The following is a 21,932-nucleotide window of genomic DNA, read 5'->3' as shown; positions in this document are numbered from 1 at the left end:
TAGCCCCTAGATAGGATCACTTGGTGGGAGTACCGGGGGGAGCTTCTAGATAGGATCACTTGGTGGGAGTACCATGAGTAGCCCTATGAGAGAGGGTCTCTAAGAGAGAAGTAAAGGAGAGGTGTGACTGTAACTATCCATGCACTGTAACCGGGAAGCCTGAAATCTCTCAATAAAGCAAGTTCATCTGGTTCAGCATCACAGCCGGCGTCTTGTCTCTTCCTACAAAGAGGAGCCTCAACTGCCTGGTAAGCAGCTCCCCCAAGGGAAGGGCAAGGTACCGGGAGTTGCAGGGAGTCCCTGTCCAAGGAGGACAGTACAGAGTTTCCCAGGGTGGGGAGTTATAGTTCTACCTATACCTGGGTCAAGGCACGCCAAGTAACAGCAATATCATCCCTGCCCCCCATAGTAAGTGGGGACACGGGGCTCCTGTAGCGCCAAAAGCCAGCAATTCCATGGTACCAGTAGCAGCACCGGCTAAAGTGGGCTACACACCCCCCGAGGCCCCGCATCTCTGTCGGTAGTAGGTGCCATCAAATTGAAAAAAATCATGATGTAATGAAAATGGCGCCAAAGAAGGCAATTGGGCAATTGGACAGACCATCCCTAACCCCCCTCTCAGGAACGTCACCCCTCTTTTAACTGGGTTCAGTCTGCTCCCCCAGAGCATCTGGAAGACCAGCCTATAGATAGAGTCTAGAGATTCTGGCAAGGAAAACCCATAAGCAACAAAAAAAGAAACAATGGGATCAGATTAACCCTTTCAGCTTCCAAGATCTTTTGCCAAACCGGCATCCAGTTTCTCTATCACCCCGGGGGGGGGGGGGGAAACAGAGAGAACACATGGAGGAGTCAGGGGGCCGCCATGTTGAACCCCAGCCCAAATCTCAAACCCATCACCTTGCCAACCATTGCCAACCATAAATCAAAGCTTTATCCAACTGACGAATCTGCCCCGGATGCCACATTTAGACAAAAAGGTGTTTTGCCCCCAAATCCCTTTCCAGAATCATAGATTCCCGGCTATTGCACTGATATTAGTTCATTTCTACCAGACAATTTCCCTCGCCGCTACCCGGCCACTTCCGGCCTCGGCAAAACAGACTTTATTGAGCTCATATCAATCTCGGGGAAATCATTATTTTAGACAGAGAATATAAACATGATGTAGTTGCGGTGGGGAAGGCGCTGGGATGGCACAGGAGCTCCCTCTGCAGGACAGGAGCAGCCACTGCACCCTTATTGATGAGCAACCTGCAATTAACTGTCAGTTAAGAAAAACTGTAACATGCAGAGATTTTTCTGTAATATTTTTATTAATTAACAAGTAATGCATTTTTCTTCATAACTTAATTTTTCTATACTTTATGCGTGGATCCAATCCCAACACTCTTCTTGTAGCGAAAATCAGAATCACAATAAACGAAATGCCCCCAATGACCATAAAAATCCAATAGCAAATACGCCATTTAGATTTCCTCTGTGTCCCGCCCGGCCCCGACGTGATTTCCTCTGCAGCGATACCCGCTTGTGTCTGAAATACAGAAACCCACCTCATAGTTATTTTATGGCAACAATGACACATATAGCTGATCCGCTATAACATCCGCTGTGTATACTGGGTCTTTATATGGCCACAGAACCCCTCAGTGACTGCTAATATCCTTATAATTCACAACAGGGGGTACATTATCCCTTATAATACATGAGTGATACTCAGAGTTCCCTGTATAACTCAGCCTGCAGCCTTGTGCCTTTATATGGGGGGCACAGAACCCCTCAGTGACTGCTAATATCCTTATCATTTACAGTAGGGGGTACATTATCCCTTATAATACATGAGTGATACTCAGAGTTCCCTGTATAACTCAGCCTGCAGCCTTGTGCCTTTATATGGGCACAGAACCCCTCAGTGACTGCTAATATCCTTATCATTTACAGTAGGGGGTACATTATCCCTTATAATACACGAGTGATACTCAGAGTTCCCTGTATAACTCAGCCTGCAGCCTTGTGCCTTTATATGGGCACAGAACCCCTCAGTGACTGCTAATATCCTTATCATTTACAGTAGGGGGTACATTATCCCTTATAATACATGAGTGATACTCAGAGTTCCCTGTATAACTCAGCCTGCAGCCTTGTGCCTTTATATGGGGGGCACAGAACCCCTCAGTGACTGCTAATATCCTTATCATTTACAGTAGGGGGTACATTATCCCTTATAATACATGAGTGATACTCAGAGTTCCCTGTATAACTCAGCCTGCAGCCTTGTGCCTTTATATGGGCACAGAACCCCTCAGTGACTGCTAATATCCTTATCATTTACAGTAGGGGGTACATTATCCCTTATAATACATGAGTGATACTCAGAGTTCCCTGTATAACTCAGCCTGCAGCCTTGTGCCTTTATATGGGGGGCACAGAACCCCTCAGTGACTGCTAATATCCTTATCATTTACAGTAGGGGGTACATTATTCTTAACAATACCATTTAAGTAGGCACAGAAGTGGATATTACAATGTCTCTGTGTCTATGATTTATAGCTGTAAATAAACAGAAATACTGTATATGGTACATACTATATATTACCAACCTCATTTTCCATTTACCTGAAATCCAGTTTGTAGGTACATGAGAATAATGAGCCGGTTACCCCTAGTAATGAGCCAAACTCAAGGGTATGCACAGGGGCTATGAAGGTGGGCACTAACTTGACTTATTACCCTTATACTTGACCGCCCGGCGTTACACTGGGATGTATTTCACCGTTATTGCCCTTTATTTCAGTGGAGACATACTGAAAAATCTCCGATTTACCTGCAGTGATTCCCATATGGGCCATTTAGTGGTATCTGCGGGTCATTTTGCCCAAGTTACCCAAGTGCCATCCGCCTTAGAAGCATAAAGTGTGAATAGGACTGAGATAGTCAGGGTCGGACTGGGCCGGCGGGGCACCCGGAAAAAAACCTTGAGGGCCTGCACCTGATCCCAGCAGGGGACACAGTGGGGGCACCTTGAGGGGTATGGGGGCCCATGAAGTGGCAGCCCTGGTGGGCCCTGCACCCCGCAGTCCCACCCTGGTGATAGTTACATGAGGTGAAGTCAAGTGAACCAATGAAAACCAGTCACTGTTGATACAGTATGGGTATCAAATAGGGTTAACTTACCCTTTGCATGGATTTATTGTATTGCGTCAATGCCATATATAATTCTCCCAGTACGTGGGACTGGGACAGGATCAGCCTTTGTAGGGTATGTCCATTGCCCAGATGCCTACCGACTGTACAGCTGCCCCTGGGGAGCAGTGGGGGGGGGTATATGGAGGGGAGCTGAGGGCAGGTGGGAGGTGGAGAAGGGTGGCATTTGGGGCAAAATGTGTGAAAACCCAGTAACTGATGCCCAGCCGGAGACACATACTCACATTGGCTTGGATATGCCCATCTGCCATCACTGGCCCAGCAGTGCCAATCCCTGTGCCGGGGGGGCTGTACCCGTAGGAAGGCTGCAGAGCGATCAGATAATCTGGGGGCTTTTCCTTGGGCGGCTGCATCTTTCAGACTCTTTATTGGAGCTCAGAGGAACAGCAGCAGTCTCTCCGGACTGTCTCTCACCTTTAGACTCCCCACCCTCCCCAGAGGAAGTGGCCCCCCATATCCTCTAACCTACGTAATCATCGCTGTGACCTACATTAGTGAGCAGGGGCGGCGCAGAATCTACAGAAAGGAGATTATTATTATTATTAACATTTATTTATAAAGCGCCAACATATTCCGCAGCGCTGTACAATAAGGAGATGTACAGTTTCCCATGTAACCAGCACCGGGGCAACCGGAGGGCAGATATCCCCCCGTGGGGCCAAGTGCGAAGGGCAACCAACAAGGAACTCTGTCCTTTTCTTGCCCTTAGATCATTGCCCCATACTATTAACATTAAAGGGACACTGCCATGATATTTATGGGGCACTTTTTATCTCTAAATGACACTGTTACACAGCAAATAATTCCCTCTGCCATTTAACCTTTTATCCTTCAACCAACAAATGTATTTGTAGCTGTAATATTGGTGTGTAGGCGCCATCTCAGTGCCTTGTGCCTGAGTCTGAGCTTTCAGCCAGCGCTACACATTAGAACTGCTTTCAGCTAACCTATTGTTTCTCCTACTCCCATGTAACTGGAGGAGTCCCAAGCCGGACTTGGATTTCTTACTATTGAGTGCTATTCTGATACCTACTGGGAGCTGCTATCTTGCTCCCTTCCCATTGTTGGATTTAAAGCCATAGGGGCCTTTAACCCTATGGGTCCCTACTGTTCTAGTCCCTCCCACTTGAGTTACAGACTTCCTGCCCCTCTCACCCTAAACTGTCATCCAAGTGTTCTAGTCCCACCCACTGGGACCTATATATCTGGCAAGACTTCTCTCCATAAATCCCAAGATGGCTGCCCTGCGCCCCGTTAGTACTAGGGCTGGACCTTGTGAGAGAAATTTACAACACAGGATTTTTTATTTGAAAAACAATGTTTTTATTAAGAGCCCCGGGGGGAGGGGCACAGCCATTCTCAGTGCCTCTAATATTCATTTATCAACCACTAAACCTGGGGTGCGTGCTTTCCTGATTGGCCGCCAATGTGGCCATTAATTTGAACTTAAATATGTAGAAGATGATCATCAATGTGACAAAAAAAAACCCAACTGCAAAGGCGGTGACATTCAGATGAAGTGCATTCTGGGAGGAGCGCTTTGCAGATGCCGTGTCTCTCCGGGCGACAGCTTCTCGTGTCTGAAAGAGAACAATGAGTGGGGATTAATGCTTGTACCCCAGATCTCTGGGTCGCTGCTGCCTGGTAGCTCTGGTCTCATATTACAGCAGAGAGGGGAGGGGGAGAAAGGAGGGGAGGGGGAGACGGGAGGAGAGGGGGAGAGAGGAGCAAACTGAGCATGCTCAAGCCTGAGCCCTAAACAATTTGAGCTGAGAGAGGGAAGTCTGAAACAGGAGCTCATGTTTACACAATAGAAGGAAAGAAATGCAGTGTTTCTTGTGACAGAGGACCCATAGCAGCATCACTGTGAGTGCTTATGGCTGTATTTCTGATAAAGCTTCTCCTTTATATGTGGGTTTTCCCCATTACTACTCAGTGAGGGGTAACTTACACAGAAGAGAGACCGATCTATGGGCTTTTAGGAAACTCATCGGTGCCACCGACACCACCAAGGGCTGAATCCCCGGCACCATGGAGCCGACATCAATCTGATTTGGTACTGAATGGACCCGTGTCTCGTTAGCCGCCCAACAATGCTTTGTGTAACCCCCATCTGTGTGTGTGCGGGCAGTGTATATACATATATAATATACAGGTATAGGACCAATTATCCAGAATGTCGGGACCAAGGGTATTCCGGATAAGGGGTCTTTGTGTAATTTGGATCTCCATATCTTAAGTCTAATAAAAAATCAATAAAACATTAAATAAACCCAATAGGGTTGTTCTGTCCCAATAAGGGGTAATTATATCTTAGTTGGGATCAAGTACAGGTACTGTTTTATTATTACAGAGAAAAGGGAATCATTTAACCATGAAATAAACCCAATAGGGCTGTTCTGCCCCCAATAAGGGGTAATTATATCTTAGTTGGGATCAAGTACAGGTACTGTTTTATTATTACAGAGAAAAGGGAATCATTTAACCATGAAATAAACCCAATAGGGCTGTTCTGCCCCAATAAGGGGTAATTATATCTTAGTTGGGATCAAGTACAGGTACTGTTTTATTATTACAGAGAAAAGGGAATCATTTAACCATGAAATAAACCCAATAGGGCTGTTCTGCCCCCAATAAGGGGTAATTATATCTTAGTTGGGATCAAGTACAGGTACTGTTTTATTATTACAGAGAAAAGGGAATCATTTAACCATTAAATAAACCCAATAGGGCTGTTCTGCCCCAATAAGGGGTAATTATATCTTAGTTGGGATCAAGTACAGGTACTGTTTTATTATTACAGAGAAAAGGGAATCATTTAACCATGAAATAAACCCAATAGGGCTGTTCTGCCCCCAATAAGGGGTAATTATATCTTAGTTGGGATCAAGTACAGGTACTGTTTTATTATTACAGAGAAAAGGGAATCATTTAACCATTAAATAAACCCAATAGGATTGTTCTGCCCCAATAAGGGGTAATTAGTGTGTCTGGGGCCCACAAGTGAATTTATAGGGAGGGCAGGGCCGGAACTAGGGGTAAGTAGAAAAGGCACTTGCCTAGGGTGCAACTGTGGGGGGTAGGGGGGTACTAGGCTGGTACCTGTTCTGCCGTGACCCTTTTATGGATTCGGTGCTCTGCACAGAGTTGGCCCAGGTGTGAGTGAGTGTAAGCTCTGCTGTGAATTGAGACACATTTATCAGTGACTCCTCACTGGGCTCCGTTATTCTGTTATAACTTCTTACCAAATATATAATGACTATGGCAGCGTTAGAGAATAGGGAATGGGATATTAAAAAAAGAAAGAAGAGTGTAAGCCTCTATGTTCCAGTTCTAGCTGCCGGATGTTATAGTTGGACAACAGCTGAAGATCAAATGAAGACCAATAGCAAACTGTCTCAGAATAGCACTTAATAGCACTCATACTTTTAAAGGTGAACAACCCCCTTAACAAGCACATTAGTTTTATTCCTCATGTGGGGTCTTTTCTCTTCTTGCCTTCACCCCATGGCGGATATATAGTTCTAGTTATATAATAGTTATACAATACCGGGAGCAGCCATAAGGGGGAGTAACCCTAACGCTCCGTGACACACACATAACAAGTCATTATTATTTGCATAGTTTGAAACTGGAACAATAGTTGGAAAAATTCCCCTTTCACGGTTCCCTCATACTGAAAATTCAAACAGACTCGGCCCCTTCGGGCCCCTGAGTGGGGCGGGAATGTCTTTTTTTAGACATTGGAGTCGCTGGGTGAGGGGACCCATATATCTGCCTCAAAACCATCTTCTTACAATAACCGCTCCCCAATTGATATCTGTACCCTCACAGCCTAATCCCCAATCTCTGTGCCCCCCTACAGACCCTACGTCCCCAGAACCCACCCTATGCGGCCCTGCCCCGTGACTGGCTGGCTAGGAGACCAATTATAGGTTGGACGAGTATGAGGGGACATAAATAAAAGCCCTGGGGTTACCAGAAGGGTATGACTGTCTTGTTGCCCATGCCAACTGCCCCCCTGGCAGAACCTTTGTTCCCCTTAAGCCTCCATACAACATGGCCGTCCAACATCAAATGGGATCCCCTGTATCATGTTCTCTGAAGCCTTTGGTTAGGGTCAGTGATCCCAAGGGGCAATAATAATAGGGGGGGTCCAGCCATGGGAAACTGGCCCAACTGGCCTGCATCATTCTTAGGTACTGAGTCAGGGTCGGACTGGGAGATGCAATATGGGCACCTTGACCAAGATGGATCCTGGTACTCAGCCAGCTTAATAGTCAGGGATTCTGTGGATTATTTTTAAATTCTTAATTCTGTGATTTTTTCATTAATTTCCTCCCACCTCGGCTGGGCCATGTAGGCTGCTAAATATTCACTGTGAAAAAATCTCAGTTCTTTAGTTAAACTTCCCCTTTAGTAGCAGATTGGGAACGACCATGGAGTTATAGTTATTCATTTCCCATTGCTGCCCGGACTGTCCCCCCCCCTATTACTCCCCATGGGGCCACAGGCTGAATCTTTCTGTTCCACTTCAGATGCAGGAAAAGGAACCCAAACATTACATATTGCTAGTGACTGACAGTAAGTGGCCCTGGTTACATTCCTACGTGCAACAGAAAACCCCACATACCTGTTAGCGCAGACCATGTATTTATATCTATATATCTGCATACCGGCTCTACCAACTGCCAGGAAATGTCTCCCAGACTCGTTCTGCCGCCCCGGGCAATGTTCCTGTCCCTCCCAGTATAACATATAGACTATCTAGTGCCAATCAGCCATTAAACCAGTTACACAATAAGCCCAATGGCACTAAGTGTGCCCAGGAGCAGTAACCCATAGCAACCAATCAGCAGGTACCATTTACTGGTCATCTGTTATAAAGCAATTCTCTTATTGATTTCTAAGGGTTACTGCTCCTGGGCAAACTTAGTGCCTTTTATTACATATAGGGGTTGGTCTGTAATGTTTCCTATTTATGGTTCCAAATTTCAGGTTCTGAAGTCTGATGTGACCATGAATACTCCCATCCCCTAAATATAAATCTTTGCATAGTGCCCCTCCGACCCCCCGATACAGACAGGGCCAGACAAACAGCAGCCTCGGACCTGTGACGTTCCCTTTAAACCAGAGGGGGAGACACGGTGACTGAATGGGGAAATAAGGATAAAAGAATTCAGTGGATAAAGAAGGTACAAAACAAGCACAATATCAGTGGGATATGTGATTGGCCAGTACAGGAGATGGGGTAAGTACTAAACCTTTACCCCAGATGTAGATACCTCTGTGCCAGTGGGGCAGGGCCACATTCTGTAAAGCCCTTCCAGCTGTCTGTCCGGCCTTTAGTCCCTCTCCTGGCAGCCTGTGAGGGTTCAGTAGGGGGCGCTAAGGAGGGGAAGGTGAGTCTTTTGGGGACTTGTATTGTGCGGACAGGAATAGGAAGAAGAACGGGGGGACGAGGGTGAAGAATCAATGAAATACAAGAGGATGGAACAGATGAAGAGCAGATGAAGAAGTGGTAGGACAAAGGATCTGGGACAGGCAGGAATGGGGTGGAGCGGGCGTAGGATCTGGAACAGACTGGAGCAGGACTGGACTAAGGCAGGAACAGAGGAGATGGGGAACAGGAAGAAGAATGGGGGGATGAGGGTGAAGAATCAATGAAAGACAAGAGGATGGAGCAGATGAAGAGCAGATGAAGAACTGGTAGGACAAAGGATCTGGGACAGGCAGGAATGGGGTGGAGCGGGCGTAGGATCTGGAACAGACTGGAGCAGGACTGGACTAAGGCAGGAACAGGATAGAGGAGGAACAGGAACAAGGGCAGGAAGCCAATACAAAGGAATAGAGAGCTTGGGTCAAGCCATAGTGCTCAACTGTAAGGCCAATGCTCAGGCACGGGATGTGAGGGGGGCTGGGCTTATATAGGGCAGGGTCAGCCCTGATTGGCTGACCCAAACCCACCAGTAAGGCTGCTGCTGGGAACAGAAAGGAAAGGTGATGAGCAAACCTGCTATTAGTGTTGAATAATTAAAAAATACAAGAGAACAATTAACATAAGAAGTTAATACACGAGAGACAATAGGAAGCAATGTAATTAACAGGGGTCCCTCCCTGATTGGTGCACATTTCCCATAGACCCCCTTTATAAAGAGATTAGGGAATTACTGTCATTTTACCCCAGATTTAGGCGCATCTGGCGCAGGGTAACATTCTGCCCCGTGATCTCTCTCCTACTAACTCAAACAATTATATAACTGAGCTGCAAAGCCCACAAACTGGGTAAGGAACATTTTTTTACAAGAATTTTCCGGGTTCACTAACTTTACTGTGATTTTCAGCAGAGTTTCCTTGTTTTGTTACCTGTTCTGCTCTTAGTCCTGATCTTTGTCAGGTATCGGGGCCCCATTAACAGCAATTAGGGGGAGATTTGGGGTCTGCTAGTGAGAATATTTTTAGTACAGGTATGGGACCTGTTATCCAGAATGCTCAGGACCTGGGGTTTTCCAGATAAGGGATCTTTCTGTAATTTGGATCTCCATACCTTAAGTCTGCTTAAATAATAAGTAATAAATAATTCAAATATTGAATAAACCCAATAGGGCTGTTCTGCCCCAATAAGGGGTAATTATATCTTAGTTGGGATCAAGTACAGGTACTGTTTTATTATTACAGAGAAAAGGGAATCATTTAACCATTAAATAAACCCAATAGGGCTGTTCTGCCCCCAATAAGGGGTAATTATATCTTAGTTGGGATCAAGTACAGGTACTGTTTTATTATTATAGAGAAAAGGGAATAATTTAACCATGAAATAAACCCAATAGGGCTGTTCTGCCCCCAATAAGGGGTAATTATATCTTAGTTGGGATCAAGTACAAGTACTGTTTTATTATTACAGAGAAAAGGGAATCATTTAACCATTAAATAAACCCAATAGGGCTGTTCTGCCCCCAATAAGGGGTAATTATATCTTAGTTGGGATCAAGTACAAGTACTGTTTTATTATTACAGAGAAAAGGGAATCATTTAACCATTAAATAAACCCAATAGGGCTGTTCTGCCCCAATAAGGGGTAATTATATCTTAGTTGGGATCAAGTACAGGTACTGTTTTATTATTATAGAGAAAAGGGAATAATTTAACCATGAAATAAACCCAATAGGGCTGTTCTGCCCCAATAAGGGGTAATTATATCTTAGTTGGGATCAAGTACAAGTACTGTTTTATTATTACAGAGAAAAGGGAATCATTTAACCATTAAATAAACCCAATAGGGCTGTTCTGCCCCCAATAAGGGGTAATTATATCTTAGTTGGGATCAAGTACAGGTACTGTTTTATTATTACAGAGAAAAGGGAATCATTTAACCATTAAATAAACCCAATAGGGCTGTTCTGCCCCCAATAAGGGGTAATTATATCTTAGTTGGGATCAAGTACAGGTACTGTTTTATTATTACAGAGAAAAGGGAATCATTTAACCATGAAATAAACCCAATAGGGCTGTTCTGCCCCAATAAGGGGTAATTATATCTTAGTTGGGATCAAGTACAGGTACTGTTTTATTATTACAAAGGAAAGGGAATCATTTTTGATTGGTGGAATTATTTCCTTATAATGGAGTCTATGGGAGATGGACTTTCCGTAATTCGGAACTTTTTGGATAACGTGTTTCCGGATAAGGGATCCCATACCTGTACAGTAAATATTATTATACAGTGCAATGTAGCCCTTATACCCCTCGTTACATTGGCCCCAGTACAAGAAGGACCCACTGGATCTTCCCAACCATCGCAATAAACATAAAAATGGTTCTTTCTTCAAAAAGTATTTGTAATTATTTAAACGAATTTTCTGAATATGCTCATTTAGCTTATAGGCTCATACCTGTATAGAGTAGACCAGAGCGGCAACTCCAATGGGAAGGCAGCAACACAACATATTCATTATGGACACCACCAAATAATCTTTGACGTTCTCCTCTGGGGGTCCCGGATTCCCAACTGATACAGAGGCCGTTGGCTGGAAATCGTAGGGAGGGGGAGCTTTGCCTTTGGCATCTTCACTATCTGACTCCTGTTCCTGTATCAATCTTCTTTCCTCCATATGAGACAGTGAGTCAAGCGAGTCAGACCTCTCAGCAGTCATGATACTGACGCTCTCTCACAGATGCTGGAACTGTCTCTGTGTAACGCTAGCAGGAGGAGCGACTTGTGACATCAGAGAAGAGATGAAATGTTTTGTGAAATAACAATAAAACCACAAGGAAATACAAAGTAGGACCCAACCCACAGGCTTTCCAGGTCCCATTCTCCACATTGTACCCGTATGGGATCTATTATCCAGAAAGCTTGAGACCTGGGGTTTCCTAGATAAAAGGTATTTTCATAAAGCCGGATATTGTGCCATTTTAGCTGCTGACTTGGTCCCCTCACACCAAAAAAAACCTATTGGACAGCATGTGGGGCCAAACATTGCAGGGACTGAAGGTGGCCCAAAGGATTATTATTATTATTATTAACATTTAGGGCAAGATGGAGAGAGTAGCACAAGATGGAGACAGTAGGGCAAGATGGGGACAGTAGGGCAAGATGGAGACAGTAGGGCAAGATGGAGACAGTAGAGCAAGATGGAGACAGTAGGGCAAGATGGAGACAGTAGGGCAAGATGGAGACAGTAGGACAAGATGGAGACAGTAGGACAAGATGGAGACAGTAGGACAAGATGGAGACAGTAGGGCAAGATGGACACAGTAGGACAAGATGGAGAAAGTAGGACAAGATGGGGACAGTAGGACAAGATGAAGACAGTAGGGCAAGATGGAGACAGTAAGACAAGATGGAGACAGTAGGACAAGATGGAGACAGTAGGACAAGATGGAGACAGCAGGGCAAGATGGGGACAGCAGGGCAAGATGGAGACAGTAGGACAAGATGGAGACAGTAGGACAAGATGGAGACAGTAGGACAAGATGGAGACAGTAGGACAAGATGGAGACAGTAGGGCAAGATGGGGACAGTAGGGCAAGATGGAGACAGTAGGACAAGATGGAGACAGTAGGACAAGATGGAGACAGTAGGGCAAGATGGAGACAGTAGGACAAGATGGAGACAGTAGGACAAGATGGAGACAGTAGGGCAAGATGGAGACAGTAGGACAAGATAGAGACAGTAGGGCAAGATGGGGACAGTAGGACAAGATGGGAACAGTAGGACAAGATGGAGACAGTAGGGCAAGATGGAGACAGTAGGGCAAGATGGAGACAGTAGGACAAGATGGAGACAGTAGGATAAGATGGAAACAGCAGGGCAAGATGGAGACAGTAGGACAAGATGGGGACAGTAGGGCAAGATGGAGACAGTAGGACAAGATGGAGACAGTAGGACAAGATGGGGACAGTAGGATAAGATGGAAACAGCAGGGCAAGATGGAGACAGTAGGACAAGATGGGGACAGTAGGGCAAGATGGAGACAGTAGGACAAGATGGAGACAGTAGGACAAGATGGAGACAGTAGGGCAAGATGGAGACAGTAGGGCAAGATGGGGACAGTAGGGCAAGATGGAGACAGTAGGACAAGATGGAGACAGTAGGACAAGATGGGGACAGTAGGACAAGATGGAGACAGTAGGGCAAGATGGAGACTGTAGGACAAGATGGAGACAGTAGGACAAGATGGAGACAGTCGGACAAGATGGGGACAGTAGGACAAGATGGAGACAGTAGGGCAAGATGGGGACAGTAGGACAAGATGGAGACAGTAGGGCAAGATGGAGACAGTAGGACAAGATGGGGACAGTAGGGCAAGATGGAGACAGTAGGGCAAGATGGAGGCAGTAGGACAAGATGGGGACAGTAGGACAAGATGGAGACAGTAGGGCAAGATGGAGACAGTAGGACAAGATGGAGACAGCAGGGAAAGATGGGGACAGTAGGGCAAGATAGAGACAATCTAAGTGGTTGGGTAACATACAGGCACAAATTGGAAGGTAAGAGTGCACCAGGTATGGTCCCTGCCCCGTAGAGCTTACAGTCTAAGTGGTTGGGTAACATATTGGAAGGTAAGAGTGCACCAGGTATGGGCATTTGCCCTTAAGCGCAGGACTAGACAAAATAGTGTTTTCGATGTGGTTCTCCTCCCACCAGCCCATGTAGAGGTTGGCGTATGTGGGTGCGAATTTCGCACCTGTAGGGATCCCCAGATATGGCCCCCAGGTGGGTTCCCCTTTAGACAGGCACTACAGGGTGGTTTCATGCAGGGCCGCTGCTGGCCAAATGGGTGCCCTAAGCAGAAATTTACTTTTGTGCCCCCTCCCCCAAATATTACTGAAGTAAAAATAAAATAATAAAAAAAACACCTACTATAGGGGCCCCACACACAGTGCCCCCAATTGCCCCCATAGACAATGCCCCCATAGTAAGTGCCCCCAATAGCCCCCATAGATTAATTGAAAATCCGGGACAGCGGGATGCGCTATAAAAACCGGCGGGACAGTGTTGGGGGGTATGTTACAATATATAAAATTGTTTTTTTTTTTTGGAGCAGCTGGGATGGTGCCCCCCTGGGAGTTGGTGCCCTATGCAGACTGAGTACTCTGCTTATAGGGAGCGGCGGCCCTGGTTTCATGGGATTTGGACACCTAAAGGTGGTCCTAGCTGTTTATGTGCTAAAAGGGAGTTTTCCTGCAGTTCAGGCAGCAGCCACTGGGTGGTGTGTTGGGATATAAAAAGGGAAGGCTCCCATGTTCAGCAGGTTTTCTAGCCTGGGACCTCCCTCTGTGAAGAGGTGTACAACAGGCTGGTGTCTTTAGTTAGTAGTGTTGATAATAGGTCGCTCTAGGAGTGACAGGTAGGATATTTAGACAGGCAGAGATCGCCCCAACAGGAGTAAGAAGGGTTAAGACCCCCCAGCACTCATGGCTGGAGTTCAGCGCATGTATTGATAGTTAGGTGACAATACCGGGAGATTCCCAATCAAGGGTACTTAGGCGTGAGTACTGGGGAGAGCCCTAAGAGAGGGTCAGCCTGGCGTGAGTACCGGGGGGAGCCCTAAGAGAGGGTCAGCCTGGCGTGAGTATCGGGGGGAGCCCTAAGAGAGGGTCAGCCTGGCGTGAGTATCGGGGAGAGCCCTAAGAGAGGGTCTTCTGGGGAGAGTATCGGGGGGAGCCCTAAGAGAGGGTCTTCTGGCGGGAGTACCGGGGGGAGCTCCTAGATAGGATCACTTGGCAGGAATACCGTGAGTAGCCCTATGGGAGAGGGTCTCTAAGAGAGAAGTAAAGGAGAGGTGTGACTGTAACTATCCATGCACTGTAACCGGGAAGCCTGAAATCTCTCAATAAAGCAAGTTCATCTGGTTCAGCATCACAGCCGGTGTCTTGTCTCTTCCTACAAAGAGGAGCCTCAACTGCCTGGTAAGCAGCTCCCCCAAGGGAAGGGCAAGGTACCGGGAGTTGCAGGGAGTCCCTGTCCAAGGAGGACAGTACAGAGTTTCCCAGGGTGGGGAGTTATAGTTCTACCTATACCTGGGTCAAGGCACGCCAAGTAACAGCAATATCATCCCTGCCCCCCATAGTAAGTGGGGACACGGGGCTCCTGTAGCGCCAAAAGCCAGCAATTCCATGGTACCAGTAGCAGCACCGGCTAAAGTGGGCTACACCCCCCGAGGCCCCGCATCTCTGTCGGTAGTAGGTGCCATCAAATTGAAAAAAATCATGATGTAATAAAAAATCAATTGCTTCCAAAATAAATTCTTGATAATCACTGTATTTGGCTCAGATTCCCAACATTACATTTTATGAAAATGGCACCAAAGAAGGCAATTGGGCAAACCATCCCTAACCCCCCCCCCCAGGAACGTCACCCCTCTTTTTACTGGGTTCAGCCTGCTCCTCCAGTCTCCCTATAGAGTCTAGAGATTCTGGCAAGGGAAACCCATAAGCAACAAAAAGAAACAATGGGATCAGATTAACCCTTTCAGCTTCCAAGATCTTTTGCCAAACCGGCATCCAGTTTCTCTATCACCCCCGGGGGGGGGGGGGGGAACCAGAGAGAACACATGGAGGAGTCAGGGGGCCGCCATGTTGAACCCCAGCCCCAATCTCAAACCCATCACCTTGCCAACCATTGCCAACCATTTCTAACCATAAATCAGAGCTTTTTGCCCCTTTATGCAACTAACGAATCTGCCCCGGATGCCACATTTAGACAAAAAGGTGTTTTGCCCCCAAATCCCTTTCCAGAATCATAGATTCCCGGCTATTGCACTGATATTAGTTCATTTCTACCAGACAATTCCCCTCGCCGCTACCCGGCCACTTCCGGCCTCGGCAAAACAGACTTTATTGAGCTCATATCAATCTCGGGGAAATCATTATTTTAGACAGAGAATATAAACATGATGTAGTTGCGGTGGGGAAGGCGCTGGGATGGCACAGGAGCTCCCTCTGCAGGACAGGAGCAGCCACTGCACCCTTATTAACAACCTGCAATTAACTGTCAGTAAAGAAAAACTGTAACATTCAGAGGTTTTTCTGTAATATTTTTATTAATTAACAAGTAATGCATTTTTCTTCATGACTTATTTTTTATACATTATGCGTCGATCCAATCCCTACAGTCTTATTCCAAAAATCAGAATCACAATAAACACAATGAATGTAAGAATCCAACAGCAAATAAGCAGTTTAGATTTCCTCTGTGTCCCGCCGGGCCCCGACGTGATTTCCTCTGCAGCGATACCCTCTTGTGTCTGAAATACAGAAACCAACCTCATAGTTATTTTATGGCAACAATGACACATATAGCTGATCCGCTATAACATCCGCTGTGTATACTGGGTCTTTATATGGGCACAGAACCCCTCAGTGACTGCTAATATCCTTATCATTTACAGTAGGGGGTACATTACCCCTTATAATACATGAGTGATACTCAGAGTTCCCTGTATAACTCAGCCTGCAGCCTTGTGCCTTTATATGGGGGGCACAGAACCCCTCAGTGACTGCTAATATCCTTATCATTTACAGTAGGGGGTACATTATCCCTTATAATACATGAGTGATACTCAGAGTTCCCTGTATAACTCAGCCTGCAGCCTTGTGCCTTTATATGGGGGGCACAGAACCCCTCAGTGACTGCTAATATCCTTATCATTTACAGTAGGGGGTACATTATCCCTTATAATACATGAGTGATACTCAGAGTTCCCTGTATAACTCAGCCTGCAGCCTTGTGCCTTTATATGGGGGGCACAGAACCCCTCAGTGACTGCTAATATCCTTATCATTTACAGTAGGGGGTACATTATCCCTTATAATACATGAGTGATACTCAGAGTTCCCTGTATAACTCAGCCTGCAGCCTTGTGCCTTTATATGGGCACAGAACCCCTCAGTGACTGCTAATATCCTTATCATTTACAGTAGGGGGTACATTATCCCTTATAATACATGAGTGATACTCAGGGTTCCCTGTATAACTCAGCCTGCAGCCTTGTGCCTTTATATGGGGGGCACAGAACCCCTCAGTCACTGCTAATATCCTTATCATTTACAGTAGGGGGTACAGTATCCCTTATAATACATGAGTGATACTCAGAGTTCCCTGTATAACTCAGCCTGCAGCCTTGTGCCTTTATATGGGGGGCACAGAACCCCTCAGTGACTGCTAATATCCTTAATAATACCATGTAAGTAGGCACAGAAGTGGATATTACAATGTCTCTGTGTCTATGATTTATATCTGTAAATAAACAGAAATACTGTATATGGTACATACTATATATTACCAACCTCATTTTCCATTTACCTGAAATCCAGTTTGTAGGTATATGAGAATAATGAGCCGGTTACCCCTAGTAATGAGCCAATGCACAGGGGCTATGAAGGTGGGCACTAACTTGACTTATTACCCTTATACTTGACCGCCCGGCGTTACACTGGGATTTATTTCACCGTTATTGCCCTTTATTTCAGTGGAGACATACTGAAAAATCTCCCATTTACCTGCAGTGATTCCCATATGGGCCATTTAGTGGTATCTGCGGGTCATTTTGCCCAAGTTACCCAAGTGCCACCGCCCTTAGAAGCATAAAGTGTGAATAGGACTGAGATAGTCAGGGTCGGACTGGGCCGGCGGGGCACCCGGAAAAAAACCTTGAGGGCCTGCACCTGATCCCAGCAGGGGACACAGTGGGGGCACCTTGAGGGGTATGGGGGCCCATGAAGTGGCAGCCCTGGTGGGCCCTGCACCCCGCAGTCCCACCCTGGTGATAGTTACATGAGGTGAAGTCAAGTGAACCAATGAAAACCAGTCACTGTTGATAGAGTATGGGTATCAAATAGGGTTAACTTACCCTTTGCATGGATTTATTGTATTGCGCCAATGCCATATATAATTCTCCCAGTACGTGGGACTGGGGCAGGATCAGCCTCTGTAGGGTATGTCCATTGCCCAGATGCCTACCGACTGTACAGCTGCCCCTGGGGAGCAGTGGGGGGGTATAGGGAGGGGAGCTGAGGGCAGGTGGGAGGTGGAGAAGGGTGGCATTTGGGGCAAAATGTGTGAAAAGCCAATAACTGATGCCCAGCCGGAGACACATACTCACATTGGCTTGGATATTCCCATCTGCCATCACTGGCCCAGCAGTGCCAATCCCTGTGCCGGGGGGGCTGTACCCGTAGGAAGGCTGCAGAGCGATCAGATAATCTGGGGGCTTTTCCTTGGGCGGCTGCATCTTTCAGACTCTTTATTGGAGCTCAGAGGAACAGCAGCAGTCTCTCCGGACTGTCTCTCACCTTTAGACTCCCCACCCTCCCCAGAGGAAGTGGCCCCCCATATCCTCTAACCTACGTAATCATCGCTGTGACCTACATTAGTGAGCAGGGGCGGCGCGGAATTTACAGAAAGGAGATTATTATTATTATTAACATTTATTTATAAAGCGCCAACATATTCCGCAGCGCTGTACAATAAGGAGATGTACAGTTTCACATGTAACCAGCACCGGGGCAACCGGAGGGCAGATATCCCCCCGTGGGGCCAAGTGCGAAGGGCAACTAACAAGGAACTTGTGCCCTTTTCTTGCCCTTAGATCATTGCCCCATACTATTAACATTAAAGGGACACTGCCATGATATTTATGGGGCACTTTTTATCTCTAAATGACACTGTTACACAGCAAATAATTCCCTTTTAATTTAACCTTTTATTCTTCAACCAACAAATGTATTTGTAGCTGTAATATTGGTGTGTAGGCGCCATCTCAGTGCCTTGTGCCTGAGTCTGAGCTTTCAGCCAGCGCTACACATTAGAACTGCTTTCAGCTAACCTATTGTTTCCCCTACTCCCATGTAACTGGAGGAGTCCCAAGCCGGACTTGGATTTCTTACTATTGAGTGCTATTCTGATACCTACTGGGAGCTGCTATCTTGCTCCCTTCCCATTGTTCTGCTGATCGGCTGCTGGGGGTGAGGGGGGAGATATCACTCCAACTTGCAGCGCAGCAGTAAAGTGTGCCTGAGTCTGAGCTTTCAGCCAGCGCTACACATTAGAACTGCTTTCAGCTAACCTATTGTTTCTCCTACTCCCATGTAACTGGAGGAGTCCCAAGCCGGACTTTCTTACTATTGAGTGCTATTCTGATACCTACTGGCAGCGCAGCAGTAAAGTAAGACTGAAGTTTATCAGAGCACAGGTCACATGGCTGTGGCACCCTGGGAAATGAAGAATATGGCTAGCCCAATGGGAAAAACAGATTACAATGCAGGATTCTGCTGGAGAAGGTCTATTAACTGATGGGATTTTTAACCTGTTTTTCCCATGACAGTATTCCTGTAATAAGTCATTAATAATAGGTATTACAGTGTCTTTATGGTGAGTCCAGACCATGAAAGCGCTATAATGGGACAGACAGAAGACAATATATATTTAATATAAGAGAAGAGATCACTGCATGAATGGGGGGGGGACATGGCTGCATCTTCATATCAAGTCCCACTGACCGGCAGTAGCCAGATTTTCCACTAGGCATTGATGGCGTAGCTGGGCGTGCCCAGGGCAGGGTGGGCGTGCCCAGGGCAGCGTGGGCGTAGCCTTTCTGTAAAATGGCTGAATGCGGGGATTCCAGATATTTTTAGTGAAGCAGCAAGGCAAGCGGTATTCGATTATAGTTTAACCCTGTATGGATCAGTTGCGAGGCCACTTTATTCCATCGTATATAGACCCACAGCTTGAGTTGCTGAATTCATGTAGTTTTTGATTGGAGAGTGAACATTCACATGAAAGTATAATAGTACGGCGCCAACAATAACTGCGATCAATACCAGGGTGGCGCAGCACAGCCAGGCGCAAACACCGCCGCCGGATCTCTTTCCTTTCCTTCTAACGATGCGCCGAAACGACAGAGCGCCAAATCCTTCCGCCTGAAAGAAACCAATGGACAATTGCTCTACTGCTCACTTACATATATATATAATCATGGGACAGATATAATGGGGCTGATTCACTAAAGTGCGTTTTAACGTGCGCTATTTATAGCGTGCGGTAAAAATTTTATTGCGTCTTAATTTTTGCGACTTTTCCCACGATTCACTATAAGCACACTTGCGCTATTTTACGCGTGGTATTTCATGTGATATTTTTGTCGTGCTAAATAACGGAATTTTTCGCATGCACGCTATTTATCGTAAGCGCTAGTTGACGCGACATTACGCACGCTACAATCGGCAGCATAAAACTGGCAACATTTTGCCCTGGGAGAGCACAGAGTGCTAGAGAGGTGCTGTATAAATGTTTATTTGCAAAAGAAACCCCCAAAAACCAATAAAAATATAAGTAAGAAAAAAAAAGAAGTGCTAGAGATAATAAAATGGGGGGGGGGGCATTTAAGAATATATAATATTTAGAGGTTTATTGTGACCAACGTTTCAGTTCCTCACTGGCATTATGGTTGAACGTGATGGACGTATGTCTTTTTTCAACCCAACTTACTATGTTACTATGTTACTTTCGTCATCCCTGACATTTCTTACATTTGTACCTTTAGTTCAAATTACTTGCTAAATCTTTTACTGAACGTATACTGTAACAGCATAATAAAGTACAATAATTACCTTCCGCAATTTCAGCAATCAGATCGGAATTCCTGCGCTTCAGGTCCAACCATAGGCGCTGGAGCAGGCGGAGGCCCACATCAATTCCAAAGCCCCCGCGCAACCCGGCTTGGAGGTCGCGCAGGATGGCCCTCTTCATCTCGTGGACCCCCAAGGGCCCAAGCGGCGGGTCGTCATATCCTGAGCGCAGGAAAAAGCTGATAATATAGCGCCTCTCCCCTGGTAGCAGATCAGAAACCCCAGGCATGATGCTCTCTGTAGTGTGACTGCAGGCTCAATGACACAAAATGGCCCCAAGTCGCACATGTCACGAGATTACAAAATCGCTACAAAATGTCCGCCAGTCGCAAGATTACAAAGTCGCGACAAAGAATATACCTAGTAATGTATTTTGTGCGACTAAATATTTACCGCTACAGTACTGCATATTTTTGCGCTGAAAAGAATACGATCGCATGATTCACTATAACTTAGGCGCACTAAATATCGCATTCGGCTATGCGAAAATTAACCCCTACTACAGGCAGGCGAAAAATTATAGAAAAGTACAGTAAATGAGTTTTTGGCAATAAAATATGGACTTACAGTGTTATTTATTCAGTCTGTGTCTTTTTACTCAATTGCACTAAAGTCTTGGCATGTATGGAATTTCCCTACTAATATGCAGTACTATAGCGGTAAATATTTAGTCGCCATAATATACAGTACTATAGCGGTGAATATTTAGTCGCCATAATATACAGTACTATAGCGGTAAATATTTAGTCGCCATAATATACAGTACTATAGCGGTAAATATTTAGTCGCCATAATATACAGTACTATAGCGGTAAATATTTAGTCGCCATAATATACAGTACTATAGCGGTAAATATTTAGTCGCCATAATATACAGTACTATAGCGGTAAATATTTAGTCGCCATAATATACAGTACTATAGCGGTAAATATTTAGTCGCCATAATATACAGTACTATAGCGGTAAATATTTAGTCGCCATAATATACAGTACTATAGCGGTAAATATTTAGTCGCCATAATATACAGTACTATAGCGGTGAATATTGTCGGGCTAATTCTGCGTATATCTAAAAGAATTCAAGGCTCCTTTTTAGTAACAGGAGGAGTCTTAAATAATATATGCCCAACTCTGAATTCGATATCGAGCTTTCCCAATCAATTGGTACAAAGGTGAGAAATCATGACAATTAGTTAATAAAATAATTAATTTATTTAAATATGAATATTACAAAAATGAAATAACTACTTAACACTCCCTGATATCTATCTAATAATTAATCAAAATGAACATTGACCAATAGACATTCTTCAATAAATGGCAAGCATCCACAAGATTATATATGTACGTTCACTTTCAATACTTAATAACAAGGTAATTAAATATGTTGAATCAAAGGAAGGGTAAATGATTGATTTTGAGGTCTTAAGGAATTCTATCTTTAAATGTTCTTATTTCCCCATTAGATTGTTAACTTGGATATCATATATCTATACTAATGAAAAATAAAATGGACCCAAATTAAACAGATTATTCCCAGTTTGCAACTCTGGGAAAGTCAATGTTTAGGGTAAGACTATAATATACATAGGAA

The 21,932-nt window shown here is 45.3% G+C and overlaps 1 protein-coding gene across 1 annotated transcript; it reads right to left on the bottom strand.

Annotated features, from left to right (window-relative positions):
* Positions 1-4,503: 4,503 nt before the first annotated feature.
* LOC116412232 (synapse differentiation-inducing gene protein 1-like) lies at positions 4,504-11,384 on the bottom strand. Its single transcript, XM_031905981.1, has 2 exons — positions 11,097-11,384; positions 4,504-4,784 (listed from the first exon to the last, which is right to left on the bottom strand). The coding sequence occupies exons 1-2, from the start codon at positions 11,355-11,357 to the stop codon at positions 4,587-4,589; spliced, it is 459 nt and encodes a 152-aa protein (XP_031761841.1). The 5' UTR covers positions 11,358-11,384; the 3' UTR covers positions 4,504-4,586.
* Between the last annotated feature and the right edge of the window lie 10,548 nt (positions 11,385-21,932).

Source organism: Xenopus tropicalis, chromosome 7 (assembly GCF_000004195.4).
Source record: "Xenopus tropicalis strain Nigerian chromosome 7, UCB_Xtro_10.0, whole genome shotgun sequence".
In the NCBI taxonomy this organism is placed as follows: domain Eukaryota; kingdom Metazoa; phylum Chordata; class Amphibia; order Anura; family Pipidae; genus Xenopus; species Xenopus tropicalis.
Note: the sequence above shows the minus strand (reverse complement) of the source record. Positions and strands in the feature narration are given on the sequence as shown.

Bases quoted from the DNA above. Each gene is read 5' to 3' on its own strand.
- LOC116412232 (XM_031905981.1), bottom strand. From the start codon at position 11,357: ATGACTGCTGAGAGGTCTGACTCGCTTGACTCACTGTCTCATATGGAG. The intron at 4,785-11,096 runs GTATGAGCCTAT...GTTCTCTTTCAG, and splicing joins CTCTGGTCTACTCTATACAG to ACACGAGAAGCTGTCGCCCG.